We start from the raw sequence: 24,329 nt of genomic DNA on the forward strand, positions 1-24,329 counted from the left end.
CGACATTGGTCTCTCGGGCAGCTTTGATGGCTCGGTGTTTTACGAACGGTGCACGGGTCTAGATTTTGATTTTTTTGGCAAGGGTGAGCTTGAGTTACCTAGATACTATGACCCGGGTGCTGGAATTATCTGGCATGCCTGGAATCCTGAAACGAATTCCCAGGAAGAGCTGAGAAAAGGTGTCCCCCAGAAAATGGGGGGGGGGGCACCCTATCTTGCACTCTCCTGATGCTTCAACCACTGCTCCAGCCCCTTTGGTAGTCATTAACCCATCCCACTCCTCTCCGTTTCACCCTTAAGGATAACCTTGATCAAACTGTTTGGATAGACTTATCTAAGATTAATTTCTACCTTGAATTTCCTTTGGAAGAATATGTTTAGAAGTTTGTTTTTTTTAATTTTTTTTTTCCCGCATTACTCTTCCCCTGAACAGTTTTACTCTGGATGAAATATTCCCCTCCATCTTTACGGTGTCCTCTTTTAGGCTTGTGAGTGAACGCACTGCTCTCAGCCAATCCGCAACATTCAAGTCATGCTGTTTGGAACCCCCTTCTGGCTTCGCTCTACGACTGTCAAAGGATCGCCGAAAGCTCGTGGCATAAAATTGTTCAAGATATAATATACGCAACGGAGTCTTTGAATGTTCTTGTTTCTTTACTTTTGCTACTTCTTTCTGAACTTTCTTTCGTTTAATGGTGGGCAAAGAGGAAAGCAAAGAAAAATTACATCAAAGAAGCAGCAGCAGCAGCAGCAGAAGAAGAAGGAACGTTGATTTTTTTTTGCTTGCACCCATCACGAAAACGGCCTCTCTGCACGTTGGCTTCTGCATTGGCAATCCGAGTTTCAGAAAAGGGCTCTTCTGAATCCCATCTGAGCTCAGACGACATTCACCCTCACCCTCACCCTTACCCCCTTCCCTCCCCCTCCCCCACAACAGTGGTGATGGACATCTTGACATTTCTTGACAAGCTAAACAACAATCGACTCGCGTTGCTGCGCTATCCAGGTAACGTGATGCCACTCCTGAATATTTGTTTGCTTTGAACAGGAAAAGCACCCTCCACAATACTTGCTCGGTGGAGTTGCCATGTTCGAACGCCCTCCGACTGAAATCATCCACATGTTCTTTTTGAGGGACTTGTTACCTGAAGTGGCTTGTTTGTTTTTTTTTTTGTTTTTTTTTGGTGATGGATTTAATTTCGGCCATTCATTTCCACAGGTGCAGGACTTGGGTCTGTCGGCAAAATTCCGAAACTGATGTACCATACTCTTGTTGCAGAGCGTCGGGGTTGCCGAAGCACTTTTTTTGCCAAGAGTTATGCCGGGTGTTTTGACGTTACCTTCCCAGCAGTAGTCGCGGCAGGAATTTGTAACTTGGCCATGATGCCGTCGATACCTCGTCTATCGGCTTTACGAAGGGCACGGTGGGATCTTTAACGTCCACTGCAACTAATTCCGGCAGACAGGGACGCCCAATTTAACGTCCATCCCAGCGATGGCACACTCCATTGCTGAATCTCACTACCTGTGAAACACCGGAGTGACAGTTCATAGCTTGGCCGGTATTCGAACCCTGACTAGACAGCTTCGAGGTGAGTGTGCGTACATCCATGCCGTGCTGCCAACCCATGGGGAAGATGTTATTGCTGTAAAAGTGCAGGAATGTGACCAGAGTTGGATTATTTATTTATTTTTAATTGCTTGATTTGATCTCATCTCCTTTGTTTGTTCATTCATGATTTGGAGAGCAATGTTAGCTTCTCTCACAACTGTTTGACACAAGTCCCACTGTTGAGTCAGATATATGTTCTTGCTGTGTTTGAACTCTGGTCGTTCATATTACTCCAGGACTGACTTGTGATCTTTGTTTGCTCCAACAATTTGTTTTCTTTTTTTAATCTCGCAGGAAGTGTATTCCTGGTTTTGGGATATATTGCCCATGTGTACCACGGTAACTGTTCGTTCGCTTCTTGTCGTTTTCAATACCTTTTACGTGTACCTGTACAATGCCGTGTTACCCTCGATCGAGGACCGCCAGATGATTCAGGCAGAGATGCTTCCTGCTTGCTGCATGAGACTGGTTTTAAGTCCTCCAGGTTTCGTGGGTTCATCTATTTATTAGTCCCTGAATGATTTCACCGGAGGGGACTACAGGTTTGCTCTCCATCTGTACAATCCATCTGATAAGTTACAGAAGATGTGAGAGTTTCAGGTCATTTCATCAATTTTTCACAGGGTTATGTCCTTTTTTTCTTTTTTTTTTAGATCTAGAAAATATCACATATTACACATGGGTCAGTGTTCAGCTGCCCTGACTCCTCTCCACTCCACTGCTTAACACCCATTGGCTGGACGGCTGGTCTGACTCCACCCTAATAAAACCATGCGCAGCCATTGCATGAAGCTGCACAGATCGGCAGGCCTCCGGCCTCTGGCCTGGGTGTTCGTCCATTGCCAAGTGCAATTGGAATGATCCCAGGTATATAACCACAATTTATTATATCTGAACATAAGCTGTACGCATATTTTTGCTTCATTCATGTACAACGGTTTATTAACTCTGACCGAAGGTCAAGGAGGTTATGTTTTCACCCCTCTCTGTCTGTCTGTCTGTCTGATGCATGTCTGTGTCTCTGTGTGCAGATATCTCAAAAAGTTGTGGATGGATGGATCCAGATGAAATTTGGTGGGCAGGTTGGGTGTGTGACAAGGATGAACTGAATTGATTTTGATGAAGATCAGGATCCGGATCCTGATCTGACTACTGGAATTTTTTAAGTGATTCTTTGCCATTGAGAGATGGGGCCAAAAACGATATATGGCACGATATCTCAAAAAGTTGTCAACGGATTCGGATGAAACTTGGTGGACATGGGTGTGTGACGAGGAAAAATGGATTCAATTTTGGTGAAGATCCGTCTCTGGATCTGGATACGAGAATTATTTAATTTTTAAAGCGATTCCTCACCATTGAAAGGGCCAAAAACAATTATACAGCATGATTTTTCAAAAATGTATTGGGCCAGATATGTTCTCGTGGAGCAGGCATTACGGGCTTGAGGTATGCGCTCTTCCCAGTGCCCTTCCAGTTTTTATTCTTTACGGCACCGAACGCGCCATTATATGCAGCCCAAATAAACGAACATTTATTGGGAACTGTAGGGGTCATGTATGACAAAGCATTTTTCGCTCTTGTCTGTATTAATATTGTTTTGTAATAACATTAATATCATGAGCGTTGTTATTATTTTGTTACTGTAACCTAAGGTCGTAAGATCTACTGTAAGCTATATACCCCAGAGATGATAATAACATGACCCTCCCGACCGCTCCTGTCGTGAGTGGGTGTACAAGTTTGATTAAAAACCAGATTTAGCGTGCGTGTGCGTGTGTGCGTGCGTGCGTCCATCCTCTCCATAACTCCAAAACCAGAAAACCTAGCAGCCTGAAACTTTGCGTGCATACGAAGAAAGCTCCAAGGGAGTGCACAATTGAAAATTGTGTCTTTTGGGTTCATTAAAATACCCCTTTTGAAGATAATTAACGGCCTTATTTAATTATATCTTTTTTCTGGTACGTCCTCTGCCACCTTGCTCTTTGGGGTCTGAAGGTGTATTCTGGATAACTTCTCTGGGGTCTGAAGCCGCTATATGTTTTGGCCTGCTCAACCAAACGCTATGTATGGTTTTTTTTTTTCCTCCTCCTCCTCCTCCTCCTCCTCCTCCTCCTCCTCCTCCTCCTCCTCCTCCTCCTCCTCCTCCTATCATCATCGACTTGGAACAGGCCGCAACAATTTCTTGATAGTTATTTATTTATTCTTTTTCACTTTCCATACTCATGTTATCGAACGCCTGATCATCATAATTACGAATTCGCTGTATACATCGCTTTGTTAAGCACTATAGTTTTCAAATTATGAGCTTGGAGCGATTTCATGCATTGTATGATGCGATTTTCTACGATCTACTCTCACGGACCAATTAAAGTTTATCGTTGAAATATGATTTTGATTTTTAGGATCGGATATCATCCGGACGAAGCAAGTGTCAAAATCTGTTGTGAAATCTCATAATTTATAGAAATTATGAGTCTTATAACTAAGCCGATATAGCTATTTACTTTGAGCAATCAGGGCTATGTTCCTTCCTCCATACATACAAGAGAATGTGTAATTTCCAAAGCATTAAACTTATCTTTTTCTTCTGTTTGGAGAATTATGTTGAGTGAACAAACAATTTAGGAATGTGCCAAAATTAACCAGCTTCATTGAGCTGTATGATTTAATGCATTCACTGCGAGACTTCAGGACCTGTCCCCCAAAGGGACGGCCTATCCATAGCGTCTGCCAGATCTGTGTCTATATATTTTTGGAGGTTTAATGAGGTGCTCTGCGGGGAATTAAAGCAAATCTGGTGAAAAATGGATGTTTTAAAAAAAAGTTATAACGTTTGTGCGGACCATGAACCGATGTTACACGTGACGCATGCACAGACGAGCAGGCGAGATGGCGGATTATCTGCAATGTTTATTTCATGGGCGATTTAACTTTGCGATGTCTCCAGGGTTGTTCTACATTAAGCAGCAACTCTTTTATGGATAGTCATTATTTGAACGAATTTATTTTATTTCATTAATTGCTGCGTGCCCGGTGAAGACTGGCTTTAAGGTTAAAGGGATCCTATGTGGTATGCAGCCATAGTCTGGCCAGTCATTCCTTATCAACCATTTAATTGGAGTGCTTGCTTAAGTGCTTAAGCCACTTGCCAAGCACCCCGCAGCCGATTAGTGGTACTGCGATACTTCGTCCTGAGCGAGTGGTCCGTGCCCCGTCGTCCTGAGCGAGTGGTCAGTGCAATATCACCCGATTTCTGAGCATGTCATTCATAGAAAGTTTTGAGCATTCCACGCATGCTCCTGTTTAGCTCCTGAACGTTTTATTTATAATCTGTAAGATGGATTTATTTTTATTGTCGCATACAGTGGCACAATGTGGGCTCCCTCTCCATGTATAACTCGGGGTCATGGTCAGGGAGGAGGGGAGGGAGGATGGTCTACTTCTGAGTTTAATCTCCGAGTGCTTTTATGGTACTCAATATTGGGTCCAAGTGATTTAATGGGTATGAGTATGTAGATTCATAAGATTTTTCACAAAAAGTCCATACTTCTTCCAGGGCATGTTGTAATTGGGAAAGGTGTTGAGGGTTTATTAGCGTCCATTCACCTTTGCGTTAAACACAGGATACCTGAACTAAAATCCTCATTCAGCAAGGTTCTGAAAATCCAATTCCTTCGGAGAGTTTAAACAGGTTCTCATTGCGGTACTTATTAAAATTTTCATTCATCGTTCAAGTTCATTGTGTATCGCATTCTTTTGTGTGTGAACACATCGGTCCTCTCTGCACAATTATTTGGTTTTTCATCCATTCTTGTCATTCGGTGTTGAAAGCTTTAAAAGTTGGTCGTTGAAAGAGTATCGTAAAAAGATGAAGTTTGAAAAATATTGAATGGTTCTCTCCCAGGTTGGGATAATAACGTGCATCGTCGTGAAATGGTAACCTTGAGTGGTGTGAGGATGTAAGCGGTGCAATGTCGTGCCGTTGGAAGAACATCAAAGTCGAGCGTGCCTGAAATCGCAGTCGTATCGAGGCCGGCCTCCTCTGTGTACTTGACAAGACGAAGCACTCGAGTGCTTTCTGATGACTACCCTCAAATCTGCTTGCCATCATCACTCCCAGCTGGAACTCAATATTGCAACCTTGGATTTTACTAATACGTAACAGCCCAAGCCAAAGGCTACATGGGCTTTGTTTTGTTGTTTTTTTTTTTTTTTTTGTCCGGGCTGTCCATGTGATCCTATTTCGAAGGTGAAATATCGTTTGTACTTCATAATCGGAGCCTCGCTCGATTTATATCCTTGGTTGGATATGATGATCTTGACATCAACCTGTTGTCATTGTGGCCATATGATTTGGTGTCTGAAGTTGCATTTTAACATCCTTGAGCACTTTTACGATGCTGGCCATGACATTCCACACGTAGCAGGGTTGTCCTGATGTCCGCACGATTGCAGGAAAAACCAATGAGCTTTGAGCAAAATTCTCGTGCCTTCCACCATGCGCTATTCTTGCAACAGTATGCGTCAACACGAACTGTTAACGATGTGGTATGCAGTCCGGATTCAAAAGTTCAACCTTGAGGTAGTCAAATACTTTGGGATGTTTCTTCTTCTCCTTCTCCTTCTTCTCCTTCTACTTCACCTCCTCCTTCCTCCTCCCTCCTCCCTCCTCCCTTCTCCCTCATCTTCCTTCCTACTCCCTCATCTTACTCCTTACTCCCTCCTCCTCCTACGGCAGGTTGGGCACACAAAGTTTTACGTACGGTGCTTATCAAATGACAGTTGTACCATTTGTTTAATTTATTTTGGATGCACTACGTTTTTGCAAATAATTATTCTTTGCTTCACTATGTACAGAGATCGAGGCTCGTGATGGAAGAGCTGAACAATGGATGGGTGAGAGGCCGAGACACCACCATTGGAGCAGATGGGAGAGCAGGCATACAAAGGATGTGGAATTGGGCACGCCAAACACAGGCAGGATAACAAGTATGGCTATACAGATAGGATAGGGGGATAAGAACAGCACTCGGTGGAGCGCGTACCTCCGCCAGGCTGAACAGGTTACGTTTTGTATCCCACTGATAGGCCGAATCTGGATCCGGACCTGAACCAACATCTAATGGGCTTGTTCTTGTCACCTACCTGTCTTATCCACCAAGTTTTGTCATCATTCATCAACATGTTTTTGAGATATCATGCTACATATCGTTTTTGGCCCCATCTCTCAATGGTAAAGAATAACTTGAAATATTTTTTAAAATTCTACTATCCAGATAGGGATCTTCACCAAAACAAATGAATTCATCCTTGTAGCACCTCCAACCTGTCCACCAAGTTTCTTCCAAATCCATCAATAACTTTTTGAGATGTCCTGCTCACAGACAGGGGTGATACCATAACCTCTGTCCACTTTCAGTGGCAGATGTGACTACCACACAATGACCAATGGACCACTTTGGTGAGCAAGAAATTTGAATACTCCTTGGTCCATGTGTTGTTTGTTCTTTTTATGGATGGAATTATATCCACGTGTATCACAAAGACGTCTCGTCAAGCTTTGAAATAAAGCAAATCACTTGCGAGTCTAAATGTACCGGCAGGAAGCTTTTCCCCGTCGCACCGGCGTGACTGCACCTTTTGTGGTGAGGTTGTGCATAAGAGTAATGAGGGAGCAGCAGAGAGGGGCATACAAGTATGGCATGTCGAGTCACGCACGGTTACGTGTCCGGACGGTGTGTCTGGTTCAGACCATGCAGAGATCGTACAGGAGTCCTACATTGTGCAAAGTGAAAGCACAAAATTAAACAGAGTTTGCCTTCTCGAGGATGTCGGTTTGTCTCTCGAGCTATCGGCGGTGCAATGCGTTCAAGGGAACCGGCGTAGTATCCTCCGCGTGCTAGTTGGGGGACCCATCTATCTAAATTGTAGCAAAGCTCTGGGGATGGTGCATCGGTGATTGTTTAGGGGTGTTATACTTTCAGGGAAAACGAAAACATCAGGTACTTGGTTCAACAAGGCAAGCTGCAGATGAAAGAGATGGAAGAACTGATTAGTGGCAGAAACTGTGGGTGGAAGGCATCTCTTACGGGTCCTTGTTCGGAGGTGGGAGTTGCTAGTTCCAGATGGTGTGCGAGTGGCAGTTGGTTGCCTTAACAAAAAAGTTTTTTTTTGTTTTTTGCTGGATTAACAGCACCCTGCGGAGCATAGCCGAGCTCACAGCAATTGTGTGATTATATGGCGAAGGCTTGAGTGATGGCAGAATACCAAGCATCTGTGACGACAGGACATTTGCTGCGTAAATAACTTGTTTCAAGCAGTCACAATGGGGGCCTTCATTATAGTGGTACAAATTGCACCGGTGATACGTTTGGTTGATGAATAATTATCAATCTGAACTCCACATTGTATCGAAGTGAGAAGTGATCAATCTCCCCACGTCGTGCGCACGTGTCCTCGTAGCGGTACCTTCGAAATGCTTCCTTTTCGGGTTACAGCTCTCACAGCCGAACCTGTTTACCCTCCAGCAGGAATCTCGACCGGTGTTCCTTGAGATTGTCCAAAAAGCTTCGGTGTTGAGAGCTTTTCCACCGTGACCCCTAAAGCAAGCAGCATGTCATTTCTAGTCCATCTCCTGAGTTCCCTCATCGAGAGATGGATGTATTTTATGATTTTTTTTGTTGTTTTTTTTTCTTAATTTAAATTTTTATAGTTTGTGTCAAAGCCCTGCACTGTGATATCCCCCACAGCGTCAGGCTGCCTGCCCTTTGGCAAATCTGTATGTTAAGCAATCTGAACCATGTGTCGTGCAACACGATGGTCCAGGCTCGGAGCACCGCAACTGCTACACACGTTTCTATTCAGCTGCAACGCAAATAACACCTTGAAGTTTTGCGGCAAGGATTTTGTCACCACATTATTATTATTATTATTTTTTGGCCGAGTTGTCGCTCTCACCCTTGTATTAACTTCGATGTAATCCTCCCTCTCACCCTATTCCATAGTCACAATGGGAGGTGGTCTACACAATGGCCTGGGAATCGTACGATCGCACAGCATCGCCACAAATGATGTTCCGCTGGCCCTCACGACTTCGGGCAAAATGACGACTCTTCTCACTGACACAGCGCCGATGACCAACCCCGCTCAGCCACCTCTGTGCCTCCCTCCCAGCCCAGGGAAGCGTAAGTTTGTGAGTGTTGCTGGAGACGGCACGCAGTGCTCAACCGACAGCGAGGAAGAAGACGACCCTGCCTCTAAAGCCTGTCGCCTCACGCCTCTCAACTTGTAAGTGTATTTTATTTATCCTCACGTGCAGCGATTTGTATGCAGTTGATACAAAGTATGTCCTGAACATTTCATCAAAATGCATTCTTGCAAATATACTTGCAGCAGTGGTTCATTCATGAACATGCTCGTCAAGCCTGACTTTCACGGGAGTGGATTTTAACCTTTTTTTTAATTATTTTTTATTTTTTTTACAATCTGTTGTGGATGTTACACACGTGACGGAGACTCGTATCGAACCACATCGTTCTTGGGAGAAGGATACCAATGGGAAATCTGACGTCGAGAATTTTGATACGATCTCTGGTATTATTTTTATTTATATTTTTGTCTACATTGCCGAGGCTCATACAAGAGCTAACACGCAGAACATGTAATAGAGGGAGCAGGAGACAAGATGGGTGGGAAAGGGAAGCGCAAAACATGGGAGAACGGAGACATTAGGAGATCTGTGGAAGGAAGAGGGATGGGGTAAACAAGATGGACACTATAGGGAATTTCAGGAAGGAAAAATGGGGAATTTTGAAGGAGGTAGGCTTGGGGTGGATTAACAGGGGTAGAAAACATCAATGTTTTGGATGGTAGAAGATATGAGATGGTGGTGAACAACTGTTTTGAAAACCTGGAGGAAAGAGTAGGATTGAAGGGAGTATGGGAGTTTGTTCCAGAGGTGGGAAAAAAAAAGAGGAATTCTTGCTTTTGGTGGACCTTGAGTATCCTGTGGAAATATGGGGGGGGGGGCAGAGCACAGACAGAGCAGGGGAGGAGGGGAGGGGCAAGGCCGGAGAGGAGACGAGAAGACAAAGACCACCGGCCTGCCTCTAGTGAGAAACCCAAACACTCGGCTTCGTTGCGGGAGATACCAATGATCCTAAATGCCTTGGTTTCCACAGCGTGAAGCCGAGCTGGGTGTGAGGCGGGATCACCAGCCCAGAGGGGAGAGCAGTACTCCATCAGGTTGTGGATGAAAGCTTTGTATGTGGTTAGGAGCTCAGGTGTGCGAAGGTATTCTTTGGTGCGATGGAACCTTTATGACTTTAGTCCCACCAACTTAAATATTTATTTTTTTAATTCACCTGGTTTGTTAACCGGCAGTGATTTTAACTTTTGTCCCTTTCTTCCAAACATCATTGCACGCTAGAAGTGAGCGGCCCTCGGTGGAGTGCATACCTCTGCCAGGCTGAACGGTTTGTGTTTTGTAACTCACTGATGGGCTGGATCTGCATCCAGACCTTAACCAAAATGTCATCTCCTTGGTCTTGTCTTCTTTTTGCTTTTTTGAGATCTCATGCTTTGTATCATTTTTGGTCCTGTGTCTCAATGGTGAAGAATCGCTTGAAAAAAAATTGGAGTATCCGGATCGGGATCTTCACCAAAATCTAATCAATTAGTGCTCATCACGCCCCGAACATGTCCACCAAGTTTCATCTGAATCCATGCACGACCTTTTGAGATATCCTGCTCACAGAGACAGACAGACGTGGGTGAAAACACAACCTCCATGCACCTTGGGGTGGTGGAGGTAATATCCTTTCATATCAGTGCGAGAAAAAATTTATTATTATTATTATTTGTGTTGGTGTTGTTGGAAGAACGTCATGCTTGTTTTGGTAAGACACAATTCCATGATTGGTTGCCGATGGTGATAAGATGAGGGTTTTTATTATTTTTTTTTTCGATTTTTCAAAGAGCTGCACTTGGTTTGACTAACCACTTCATCTGGAGTGCATCTGCTTTGCCTCGAAGAACGTCGTACTCGTATCTGAGCATTGGTTCGGGCTTGGCTGGGATTTGTGCGTTTAATCGGCAGGAAACGCTGGCATCGCTTTGAAAGTGCCTTTTTTTTTGCAGCAATATCTATACTTTGGCACTTTTGTTTATCTGAAGGTTGGCCTCAAGGCAGCCTTGGCAGAGCTTGCATGATAAACTTTGGTTCCAAAATGTGTGGTGAACGGTTGCAAAATCTCTCCCTCGTGTTTTGCGTGCATATGATAGTTGCGTTAAACGGCCGAGAGCCCTCTTTGTGGTGGTGATGTAATGATCACCCATCGAGGCCATTACAGGGGCCGAGCATTATGCGGTAACACATGGGCGTGGTCCCTGCGACGGCTCAAGTTGTTATTTATTTATTTATTTATTTATTTTTGACTCGGCCCTCAAGTGATTTGTAGGTGAGCCAAAACGGAGAAAAAGTGCATATTCACGATTGTCCCCGATTTTGTTCTGCATTGTGATGTCACCGTGTCACTTGTCTGTTTGGTTTACAAAATTTTGCTTCATCCAATCGAATTGTCGGCCATCGTTAAAATCTCCAAGATAAATTATTTGAATGACATCCGACGCAAATCTTTACCAGATCACATCACAAAGCTCCATAAGGGTATTGTCAATAAAAAAAAAACTCTGTTTGTTAACCACGCAGTGAAATGAAGAACTAGTCTGTCTTGGTGGAGTGGTAGAACAATTTGGAAGGAATGAACAGGACGTTTGTCGAGGTATGCTCACCGACGTGGGAAGCCAGGAGAAGCTGAGGTTTCGAGCATTAACCCTTCATTCCTTAAATTTTTGCTCTGAATGCTTAAGGCCCAAAACATCCGCTTCTCATTCTTCATCTTTGTTTGCATTCAGCACGAGGTTGTGGGGCAGCATCATTGGCCGAGGAAGTGGCTGTGCCACTGATGCAATGTCCTCTGCTGGTTTGGGCAGGAGTTTGTAATTTGTTCAAGGTGCTGGCGGTAGCTCACCTACTTTTCTCGGACACCGTGGAGATCTTTAACGTCCACCAACGAATGCCGACAGACGGGGGTTCCCGTTTAACGTCCATCCGAGGGACGGCGCACACATTGATGAATCACCCTGGCTGTGAAATACCGGGATGACAGTTTATAGCTGGGTCGGGATTCAAACCCAGGCTAGACAGCTTGGAGGTGGGTGTACGTTCCACCAGGCCATACTTGTCAGCCCCTTTCTTCCCATGGCGGTTACCATACCTCGATCAACGAACGTCCTGTTCATTCCATCCACAATATTATAACCACAAAGTCGTGTAAATACATAGTTTGTTCAACTGTTGTAACTTGACATTATACATTACCAAAAGTTGTACTGATGTTGCATGTTGTAAAAAATGCAACTGTTTTATTTATTTATTTATTTATTTATTTATTTCCATAATTTTTGTTGGCATTAACACGCATGTAATAACATGCTTTTGGCCGCGAGTCAGCACATAGATCTAACTACTCATACCGCCTGCGAGACAATTTATCAGACGAGTGCTAATGCTCTTGTTTTTATTCCTACCTCCCCCCATCTTGAACTTATTAAGCATCCAGGCTCTATTTTTATGTCCTCACCCCTGCATTTGGTGGCCTACGTATTCCGTTTCTCATCGTATTATTATTTATTTTTTTTGAAGGAAGTCTCTTTGAAGTTTGTTGTTGCATATCCAACCGACGTGCAGCTCCAGAAGGCTAAGCTAATTGCTGCTTTAAAAATCTTATTCATTGAAGCAAGGTTATATATCTATCGAGAAATATATATAATGTGTGATTATTATTATTATTATTATTATTATTATTATTATTATCATTATATTTATTTTTAGTGGAGTTAATGTACCGCTCCATGATGTCATGTGGGTGTTCTGTGAAACAACTCGTACGTTTCTGGCTTGTTTCCAAAGGTAAAAAATGGTCGGTGTTTTTAAAGAATGGAAGATAATAATTGTTCTCCATTCCATTGGTTTTTGACAGTCATTTCGCTGTTTATTCACTTTGATAAACAAATGATCGAATGGAGTTTCCTTACAAGGAACTTCAACGCAGGAGAAGGCCATTCGGATCATCAGGCCTGTGCAATGGTTGCCAACTGGTTGTTTGCTGTCTGTGCTCCATCCTTTTTTTTAAATCCTGACCGTCAAGCGAGGAAGCGGCACATACCATGTAAACAAGCTCGGATGACCTAAGATCCTCATCCTCTTAATTATGACGTCATAAAAACGAATATGACATTGTGATGTATCAGGTTTGCGATAAATTATCTGTGCTTGATTCCCACAAACAAAATTCAAACAGCTTGCCTAGTTTCAGAGATAATGGTCCAGGCGATTTCCATTAGCGGCGATATTATGACGTCAACTTTTTTTTCTCGGAAGAATTTCCAAAATCTGAGATGGTTACTGCCTGCACGTGGGCTTTCTGCAAATACATGGCAAGTTTCACGAATATCCGATGAAAACTCTGGGTTGTGAAAAAAAAAATGTCAAAAAATAGGAATGACGTCATAAAAATTGACATGACGTCATAGTAATAATGCGGTAATTCATCTCTTCTAATGCCCCTGTTCAATTCCCGCAAACAGAATTCAAAAAGCTTGCCTCGTTTCAGAGATAATTTTTTAGGCGATTTCCATTAGCGGAGATATTTTGACGTCATAACTTTTTTTTCTAGGAGGAATTTTCAAAATCTGAGATGGTTACTGTCTGCGCAGGGAATTTTTACATGTATATATACGCCAAGTTTCAGGAAGTTTCGATGAAAACTGTATGCTGTGAAACAAGCTAGTTTCGGATATAATGGTATATGCGATTTCCATTAGCAGCGATATTATGACGCTAACTTTTTTTCTCGGAAGAATTTCCAAAATCGGAGATGGTTACTGTCTGTGCAGGGTATTTTTACATATATATGCCAAGTTTCAGGAAGTTTCAATGAAAACTGTAGGCTGTGAAACAAGCTAGTTTCGGATATAATGGTATAGGCGATTTCCATTAGCGGCGATATTATGATGTCAACTTTTTTTTCTCGAAAGAATTTCCAAAATCTGAGATGGTTACTGCCTGCATGTGGGCTTTCTGCATATACATGGCAAGTTTCACGAAGATCCGATGAAAACTCTGGGTTGTGAAACAAAAAATGTCAAAAAATAAGAATGATGTCATAAAAATTGATGTGATGTATCATATGTGCGGTAATTCATCTTCTCTGCTAACGCCCTGTTTGATTCCCGCAAACATAATTCGAAAAGCTTGCCTAGTTTCAGAGATAATTTTTTCGCCGATTTCCATTAGCGGAGATATTTTGACGTCGTAACTTTTTTTTTCTTGGAGGAATTTTCAAAATCTGAGATGGTTCCTGTCTGCGCAGGGTATTTCTACATATGTATGCCAAGTTTCAGGAAGTTTCGATGAAAACTGTAGGCTGTGAAACAAAAAAATCCGCAAGAAGAAGATGAAGAACAACAACGTAAGACTTAGAGATCCTCCACGAGGATCTAAAAAAAAGAAAAAAAAATCTTTGGTATGACCTTGGACCTCCCAGACCCAGAGCGGACGCTCCAACCACTACGCCACCGAGTCTGCTTGAATGAAATGATCACCACTTTACTGTGTGTGAATGAAATCCAGGTGTCGTCGAAAGGACCTGCAATGGGATTTCACGTCTTCAATTACCACGATCGTCATGAAACAAATTGCAACTATCTTTCCAGGGGAAGAAAAGCAGGAAATGCCATCAAGTTTTAAAATGCATTGTGAAACTTCCATACGCAATGTTGTGCAATGCGAGTGAATTCCACATGCAATGCAGTCGGCGCACAACCAGCCAGTTGCCACAATTTTGCACTGCAGTGTTTCCATTTGTCTTCCTCTTTTTTTTTTTTCTTTTTTTTTTTTTTTCCCCCTCCCTCCTGTTTTGCTATGGCATGCAGGCTGCCTTATCCATCGTTACCTCGGCAACGAGGCCCAGCTGAGTCCACTGCCTGGCCAGCCTGGGAACAATGTGAGCTTTCTTTCCTTGGAAGCTATGCGAACGAAAATGATCCACTGCATCGACGTTAACAAACATGAATCTGAGGCAGGCTAAAGTGAAGAGTGAAGAACGAGCCGTTCAACAAGGGTGGGGGAGTAGGAGGGGTTCATTGTTGTTGTCCTATTCATTATTTCTATTTTTCTATGTACGGTAATTATAAAATAATGGCATTTCATCGAAAGTCGGAGCTGTAGTGGCAGCTTCTGCCAACTCCACGGTCATGTCAAAGCCGTGCAAAACGTCCTGGGTATTTGGGAGGCGTCACTGAAGGGTGTCACGTTCTGGAGGATGCCATTGTGTAATGAGGTTTGTGGTGAAAGAAGACGTCAACGCAGCTCGAATGTATGGGACGTGATACGTGCCTCGTGCAAAAGCATGTTCGAGTCGCATGAAATGAACGCATGAAAAGTCAAGGTGAATCGTTAATGGGAAATCAACGTCCTCCCGTGCACCAGCATTGTGATTGTCAGCAAACGTTCCGCGTGCTGAACAAGTGCTTTTGGACCAACGGCCGAAATGTGTCGCGATATTCCAATGGACTTTGGAACCGGTATTGGAACTCTGGAAGCCATCATTCGTTTCCACCTGGAATTTGATGAAGCAACAATTATGGGGGAGGATGAGGGGTGGATTTCCTTTAAAAAAAAAAAATCTAAACTCTGCGATTACAATACATTTGGGATGGGAAGTTCTCAACCGAAACCCCCAATAGTCCAGATACATCAACATATGATTTCCATTGCTTCTGGGTGGCATCGAGTTTTTAAAGCGATGACGTCAAAGCCTATTTCCTGAAATGGTCTGCTCAGGATTTCTACACTTCTGGCATTGATGCATTACTACACCGGGGCAAATGCTCGTATCTGGGGAACACTTGGAAAAACTCCGATATGCTTAACATTCACTGTGCTTTCAAATGATCGAGACACAACCCTAAAGCACCTTGTGTGATGTGTGGGCGTGCACGTGATGTTTTAATCTGCATGCCAAAACTTTAAATCCAGAGATGCATCAGAATCGGAGGTGTAATGGTTGGAGCGTCCTCTCCTAGTCTGGGAGGTCGGTGGTTCAAACCTCGGGCGAGTCCGACCAAAGACTTTAAAAAATGGTACGTGCTGCTTTGTTTCTTTTCTTGGCGTCGAGCATTTAAAAGGATAGAGCATAGACTATCCCCATAAGTTGGCATCCATTGGGACATTTCCCACCGATTGTGATTAGACAGGTTGCACCATTGTTGTGGCGTGTTGCTGGTCCCCAGAGTGCCCCGGGAAGTGACGGTCCTTCCCCTAAGCTTCCAGGAACTGGGGGGTACTGTAGGCCAATCATTGTCTCCCCCTCCGAGAGATTTACCCACTGCAGTGGGAACAGTCCAACACAGGCTTCGAGGACCAGAAGAGCAAAAGGTCAACGAATTGGTGGCTGTGTTTGTCTCGTCTAACAGTCTTGTGTTGTGTCTTGTGTATTCGTCTGTCAGATGTGTGTGTGGCTGTGATCCTGTTAAAAATAATAATAAAATTATATATATATATATATATATATATATATATATATATATATATATGTATGTATGTATGTATATATTGTAATGTGGAGAGGCAGAGCTGTCGCTCGTTCTTTGCAACGATGTCCAAACCATAAATGTTGTCAGAAGCAGAAGTGTTGATCAATTGTGATGCAACGCACAAGGTGTAGCGACAGCATGCAGGTTTTCCCTTCACTATAATTTGAGCCTTTGGCCACTTGTCATTTTGCTCTTCTGGTCCTCAAAGCCTGTATTGAACTGTTACCACTGCGGTGAGCCAATTTCTGCTGGGGGCGGGGAGTGTGGGGGACAACGGTTGGCCTCCGGTGCCCCAAACTGCCTGAATTTGATCCACCAGACTTTACTTCCCTTTACTTCATCTGCTCTTCTGCCCTCTTTGGCTATAATTAGAGGGTAATCCGAACTGCCATTAGCCCTGCACGCTTCGCCCTGGTGATGGCTGGCCGCAACATACATTCAGCTAGCTTGTGTGGTGTGTTTAGGTGAGAGAAAATATACGTATCCTGGTATTTAATGCTTTTGTTCATGAAAATAAACAAAAAAAGGATTATTTTTGGATATAGGGCACTGCAGAGGATATCTGATCTCGGTGACATCATTTTCTGTTGGGTGGCTTTGGCCTGACGACAGGTGGAAACTGGTAGTGGGGAGAGCGAGTGCAATGAGGTAGGCACTAAAATTAGTAGTTAGGCTTAGGGAGCATATCTTTGTGTGTATTCAACAGGGACAGGCTGCTTGTAATTAATGGCAGTTTCTCTCGAGAAAGTTGGCATAATTTGATATGTACTAATTGGAGGGTAAAAGAATGGGATTGCATTGATGATAATAATAATGAGTTCTCGTGCAAGAAACTTCAACACAAAAGGCGGCCATTAGGCCTATCAAGTGTCTGCTAAGGTTGCCAACATAAGATTCTTTGTCCGTATCCTTTTTGATGCTGAGCATAAAGCAAGCAAGGAAGTATCACGGTCATTAAAAACTATTTTTTTTTTTCCGATTCAACCAGGGTTCAAACCGCCAACCTCTCAGACTTTGAGCGGATGCTCTCACCATTACACCTCCGAGTCTGGTGATTAAAGAGATGTTAGTTGACAAGAGTGTACTTTTAATCTTTTGAATTTGTTTTCGATAGAACCAATGAATTGCCATGGCACCTGATATTGGGACTTTGGGTGTTAAGGCCGAAGTCACATTTGCCACGGCGGCCGTGGGGTCTCCAAAATCTACGGCCACTAGCCATTATATGGCGGCCGCAGTATTTCCACGGTCACACAATGTAGCAGTCACATATGTTTTTATTTTTCGGGTAGCCGTGCGGCGTATTTATAAGTTGTGGAGACCAAAAACGTGGGGGTGCCGTACGGTCTCTGATTTGATGCCGCACGGTGACCTTAGGGCGTTCCTGCGGCGGCCAGAGAAATTTCAAGGCAGACGCAAGGTGCCCACAAGGCGACCGCAGAGGGGCCCTAAGGCAAACGTGCGGCCAGACGGACCAAACGAGTGGGTTCTTTTTTGGATGTGGGTTCGACCAGCAAACGAGTGGGTTTTTTTTTTTTTTTTGGCTTGTCGAATTGCTACAGCGAACGTAGAAATGAAAAGTTATAACTCCGCGCTATAATTCCACGGCAACCCTACAGCCTGTAAAATATAGCCGTAGGGCCACCCTGAGGCCACCTCAGAAACTCTGTGGCCGCCACACGTTTCTGTCAATTCAGAGGGCGTCCGGCCGCCGTATCCTCGCCGTAGAGAAAATGTGACTTAGGCCTAAGCTTACCCTCACCCCCCTCACCCCCTCCTCCATCACCCCACATCGTATCTATGCAAGTGCTCGGTGATGTAAGTATTTTGAAGTGAACTGAGAAAAGAAATGTCTTATTTATTAAGGAACAGAAACATGATCAAGAAAGAAAATAAAATTCCGACTTCCTCCTTCTGATCTTCTTTTTCTTTTTTTCATCATAAGAAAAAAAAATAATGTTGCATTAATCCATTTTTATGTCGAGCTCCGCCGGTAGGATAGCTCAGAGGTACATGCATTTAACTTTGAGCTATCTCGCCCTGGGTTCGAATCCATACCCAGCTCTAAACCGTCATCCTGGTGTTTTGTGTGAATGGCAAGGCATCATTGTGCACACCATCCCTCAGGGGGACACGAAGCCAGAGGGCCCGTCTCTCAGCACTGGTCATTGGTAGTCATTAAAGATCCCACGGTCTTTGTCGGAGGCGAGTTTTTGCCACCGTCCTTAACAAATCGCAAATTCCTGCGACCTCGGTCGAGTACCCCCCCCCCCCCAATTTTGTTTTCATGCTTAAAGTTTCTTTCATCCCACACGTTGCACCACGTTACATGAGCATTAAAGAAGAAAAGCAAGAAGGAATAAGCTATGAGAGCCATCTTCAGCCCACTTATTAATCGCAAGTGGATACTTTAATCAGAACAGTTTGACGTCACTCCATTCCACATGATTGTCACGCAATTGCATGCTGGCCCGTTGTGGGTCGAGTATTTTTGGTTCCAGTGAACTGTCCCGGTGGATATGTTGTTTTTCATCTTTTTTGTGGTCCTTGAAAGCTTCCTGCCCGATTTCATCGTCTTTGATGTTTTGTCAGTTGTGGCCACTTCGGCTGTGTTTACGGAACAAAGGTGATCTCGGGGCGCCTCAAAATAGGTATTCCGAAATGGTCTTTGGCTGTAACAGCGAGCGACGATAGAACGCAGGAAAAGGTGACCCAAATGTGTAGCACGCTGGAAATCGGCGATGTGACCTCGCTATGACCTCATCTTCGGCGTATGCTTTTATTTCAGTTTTGTGGGTAATTTGACTTCGTACGGAACCCTAAACATCGTATCAGGAAAGGAGCTTACCTCCACCAGGATGAACAGTTTACATTTTGTATCCCACTGATAGGCCGGATCTGGATCCGAACCTGAAACAAAATCGAATCGGCTTATCCTTGTCACCCGACCAACTCGTCCAACTCGATTTGTCCTAACCTTATCCATAACCTTTTGAAATATCATGATCCATCTCTCTATGCATAACCCCATCTCTCAATCACAACTAGAATCACGAATGAAATTTTAGAAAATCTTCGGATCCGCATCGTCACCAAAATCAAATCGATTCTTCCTTGTCACACACCCAACCGGTCCATCGAGTTTTGTCCGAATCTGTCGCAAACTTTTTGAGATTATTCTGCTCGCGGACAAACAGGGGTGAAAATATAACCTTCGTCCACCTTCGGTGGCACAGGTAATGAATCCTCAATCCCAAGCAATACAATTTGCTTTGGATTGCCGTGATTATTGCACCTTGAAGACGCGACGTGATATCTGCATGAGTAATGAAAATCTTGCAAATGAAATAGCAGACAATGCAAAAACCAAGTGGTGGACCTTTCACCAGAAACTCCGGTGAAGAGGCACCTCAGCAAACGTTTGTGCGTGTACAACAAAATTGATAATCTCAGGGCACTCAGACAATCCCTCGAAATGTGGACCAAATCGGATGTGCCACGGGTTTGTTGTGCGTTCCATAGAGCAAATTAACGTTCATCTCGGGGCGCCCCGACATCACCAATTTTTGTTTCATGAACGGGGCCTTTTCGGGGCTCCAAAAGGTTATCTTTGCAACACAGCATGCTGTGGATATAGCATACTCACCTTTGTGTCGTCTCATCTGGTGTCGATCCCCAACCTGTCTATAAACTGTTGGGTTGGTGATTTGCATGTAGGGTGTTGTATCGCTGAGTGTACTACCCTTCAGACAAACCTTACGCTGTGCGTCCCATCTGCTAGCATCAGTTGGTCGACGTCAAAGATCCCACAATATCTTTCGCGAAGAGTAGCTGAGTCATCGCTGGATTCCTGAACAAGTTACTAATTCCCAGCCCCTTCAGTCCAATATAAGGCTTCGCCGGTCACATGGTGAAAGATGTTGGCCGAAAACCTTCCTTGGCCGACCCCACAAGAATGTGGAGATATTTGGGGCCATTAAAGTAGTGTTGGTAGATATACATGCAATGTGTTTTCTCTGTTCTATTGCTCTGAACTGTAAAATATCGACTCCTTTCATGTCTTGTTTTTGATTTTTCACCTTCGGTGTTGTTCTCTCAGATGTATCCAGAGCACTGGTCACCGTGATCGGTGCAACTGCTGTTATGACTTTGAAATGAATACCATGCATCACAACGCCAGGTTCAAAATTTGTTTTACATGGATCTCTTTTTTTTTATCCGGTTTTGTAGGAGTAAATCTGCGAGTGTGGATTATATCAGTAAGTGGGACAACACACAAGGACACAATCTGTTGGTGCGCAGTGCCTCACTGCCGCCACGGCACCCAGCCGGCCTGGCATACCGTGTGTCCGCCACTGCTTCCTCACGGAGTCCAGCACTGGCCACGTCTCCAAACGTAAGCGCGGCATGCCCGGCTGAGGCCGCACGCTCCAGCCCTGCATTTCTGCACAGCGCGAGTGATGGCAGCATCCTGGTGCCACCATTCCTCAGCTCGAGTATCCCCGCAGGACTTCTTCAACAGGTATTCATAAGTTGTCATGATGATGTACATCGTTTGAACTGTGTGCTGATGTGCATGTGTGCCCGACGACAAATTCATGCAAAATTGGACTCGTTCGTAATGAAGGCAAGGCTGTGGCAACACCATAGATCTTTCTGTTGAAGAAGGTGCATCATTAAGTGACTCATGCCGCTTCTACCAAAGAGGACAGCTCCTTTTATAGTCTTCATACAAAGGTGAGATAAAAGTTTCTATCCAACCTACTTCTGAATGATCCTTCAGATGCTTCCCCTTCACCCTCATGCCTGGTGTTGGCTTAATAGTTAAGGTGGTGAGCTTGGGGTCTGAGGATCCTGAGTTCAAATTCCACTTGGCTGTTAAATTAATACCAGGCGGGGTTGACTCTGCCTGTCATCCTTCCGAGGTCGGCAAAATGAGGGCCTGCCTGCTGGTATCCTGTGTCGGAGTGGTGACCCATCTAGGATTGTGCCCAATAACCAAGGAGACTTCTTAGGCAGCACCAACGCTCTACACAGAGTACGGTCCCGATGGAATGTAATAGAATAGAATCGATGCACCCTCCTTTCTTTCTTGGGTCTGAAGGTCTCATGGGTCAAATCTGTTCAAAAATCTCGTCTGACTGCTGTTGTTGTTTTTATTGTGATGTCGTTACTGCTTCCGGTTCATGAAATCTTTGTTCATTGTCATAAACATCAGCCAATGCATGATAAAATCCTTGACGAACACGATCTTGCACACACTGCGCACTCACTTTTAGGCCAAACATACTGAGGCCGAACACCAAAAATTTTAATCAACAATCCCAACCTGCTTTTAGATGCAGTATTTAATCCCACCCTGCAAAGAAAGCAGCATGTGCTTCACAAAGGTGTGCGGCAGGTAATTCCCATTGTAGTGTTTCCGTCAAGATGCCCTGAAGTAAAGAGCGTATTGACCTGCAATGAGGTATGCAACATTTCCACCACAGTGGGCCATCCCAAGTCAACTGTGGGTGATTTCCTGAGGCAATGCAAGATGAAAGGTGTTGACAGCAGGACAGGCGGGACAATATTATGAATGTACTGAGCCAGAAGAACCTCAAAATGTGTAGAATGAAGCAACGCCACAAGTAATGTCTTCCAAAAAATTTTCACTCTGTAAAGTTGGTGGATACTCTGTGCTGTGCTCGCTACCGGAGGTGGAGCAACCCCCAATTTAGCAACGATATAAACAGTTGTGAATTAGTAACCCCACAGATACATTTCCTTGCTGTCCTTGTATTTTTGGTAATGCTGTATGTATATCCTGTGGTCATACTGCTGACAAAAAAAAGCCTGGTGTTGGCACAGTGGTTAGGGCAGCGGCTTGGGATCCAAAAGGTCCTGAGTTCAAGCCCCGTTGGGCCACTGAATTAATACACCAGGGGGTTGACTCAGCCTGTCATCCTTCCGAGGTCGGCGAAGTGAGTACCAGTGTACTGGGCCGGTGTATACCCCGGTTAAAGTAGGTGAACCATATCCCTGTGTCGTAAGAGGCGACCAGGGTTGCGTCAGGAAGGGCATCCGGCGTAAAACATGTGCCAAATCACTATGCGGATCATACGGATGATCCGCCGTGGCGACCCCTAATGGGAGCAGCCGAAAGAAGAAGAAGAAGATACTGCTGACAATTTGTCATAGCTGTGGCTCATGTACTTTTGACATCAGGCCACTGTCCTGCTAATAAGTCTTTTATAATTAAACTGGAGCGAAGCCGTTTCCCCACACTTTCCACCGAAAGCAACATTGAAAGGTGGCAAACATTTCCATCGGAAATGACCCAATATCAAATTTTGAGTTAAAATTTTGTTTTTTTCACCCCTTGACCCCAAGTCCCCACCCTTTGGGGACATGAGCCGGGGGTCAAATCCAAAAAATCGTTACATAGTTCATGTCTCCCAATGTTGCTTGTATCCGCAAGGTTTTGTTTAAAAAATGTTGTAAAATGTTCCCATTCATTGCATTTTTATTTATGTATTTATTGATTTTTTATTTTGCTTTTTTGACCGCCCCATGGGGCGTGGCCAAAGTTGATGCCGCTCTTGCGCGTTCGTGCCATGTGGTGATCATAACTACGAAGTTTTTGGTGATATTCTGCACAACCGTTTAGGAGGAGACAGCATGACGGAAAGATGGATGGAACCGATTACAAACGGGTTTTTTTTTTTAACTTTCTATTTTTCAAAAAGAGTGGTGGATAACGATGCATGCTACACATTGTGGTGTTCTTTTGGATTTGGGTCCATTTGCTGTTTGTCGTTCCAAGGGAGCTTCCTTGTCGTGATGACTCGTGCTAATAAGAAAAGGAATCGATCGAGTTATGACCACGTTCATAACGCTGAGAATGTGTGGCCGAGTTACGCAGCGTTACACTCGCATTCACCAATTTTGGATACATTTGATTGTGTAACGGGGTAATGCAACGATCTTGCAACCATCTACTCTCCTTTGTTTCCTTTAGACATGATTTGCATCCTTTAAACCTTGGAGGCCACTATCATGGATGACAACAAGTTGCAAAACGCACTCAAGTTGTTTGTACAGCTATAATTATGGAACCTGTTACTCAATTACGTTTCACACACCACCAGTTAAAACCGAAAAACCGAACTGCGTCATCATACATGTACGTGCTCAACCGAGCGCTGTCAAATTCACGTCTTTCAACTCGTGGTCATACAACATAAAGTTGTCGTAATTGTTATGTGAGCTCCTGATTATTTTCAGCTACTCCAATAAATTACTGGGAGAGACCACGTAATAAATCCTTCACAAGCATCTCCATGAGGAAGATATAAACTGCAAGAATAACTTAAACCCCTTCCCAACCTCCATCTCATCTATATCTATAAAAGACAAACATTCCCCTCTCCCCCTCTCTCCCTGGTGTTGGCTTAATGTTTATGGTAGTGGGCTTTGGATCCTAGGGTCCTGAGTTCAAATCCCACTCTGCTGTTGAATTAATACCAGGTGGGGTTAACTCAGTCTGTCATCCTTCTGAGGTTGGCAAAATGAGGGCCAGCATGCTGGTATACTGTGTCAGAGTGGTGACCCGTCCAGGATTGTGCCCAATGGCCAAGGAGACTGCTTAGGCAGCACCAACGCTCTGCACAGAGTATGGTCCCAATCTCATCCTCCTCTCCCTTCCCCGTCTCTCCCTTCCCCGTCTCTCCCTTCCCCGTCTCTCCCTTCCCCGTCTCTCCCTTCCCCGTCTCTCCCTTCCCCGTCTCTCCCTTCCCCGTCTCTCCCTTCCCCGTCTCTCCCTTCCCCGTCTCTCCCTTCCCCGTCTCTCCCTTCCCCGTCTCTCCCTTCCCCGTCTCTCCCTTCCCCGTCTCTCCCTCCCCCGTCTCTCCCTTCCCCGTCCCTCCCTTCCCCGTCTCTCCCTTCCCCGTCTCTCCCTTCCCCGTCTCTCCCTTCCCCGTCTCTCCCTTCCCCGTCTCTCCCTTCCCCGTCTCTCCTTTCTCTCCCCGTCTCTCCTTTCTCTCCCCGTCTCTCCTTTCTCTCCCCGTCTCACCTT

At 44.4% G+C, this 24,329-nt stretch overlaps 1 protein-coding gene across 4 annotated transcripts in view; it reads left to right on the plus strand.

Moving 5' to 3' along the window:
- LOC147019501 (transcription cofactor vestigial-like protein 4) overlaps positions 1–24,329 on the plus strand; it is an 83,522-nt gene that overhangs the window by 42,523 nt on the left and 16,670 nt on the right. Inside the window, exons 1-4 of one of the 4 annotated variants that reach the window (XM_085894049.1) lie at positions 551–1,006; positions 2,266–2,479; positions 8,620–8,902; positions 20,504–20,795. In XM_085894049.1, coding sequence (XP_085750175.1) covers positions 2,470–2,479; positions 8,620–8,902; positions 20,504–20,795 — 585 coding nt within the window. In that variant the 5' untranslated portion in view covers positions 551–1,006; positions 2,266–2,469. Of the gene's footprint in view, positions 1–550; positions 1,007–1,177; positions 1,593–2,265; positions 2,480–8,619; positions 8,903–20,503; positions 20,796–24,329 lie in introns of those variants that run through there. The other 3 variants (XM_085894048.1, XM_085894050.1, XM_085894047.1) reach the window with 3 other exon arrangements.

Source organism: Eptatretus burgeri, chromosome 9 (assembly GCF_056783735.1).
Source record: "Eptatretus burgeri isolate ZD-2024b chromosome 9, Ebu_testis_v1, whole genome shotgun sequence".
Taxonomy (NCBI): Eukaryota; Metazoa; Chordata; class Myxini; order Myxiniformes; family Myxinidae; genus Eptatretus; species Eptatretus burgeri.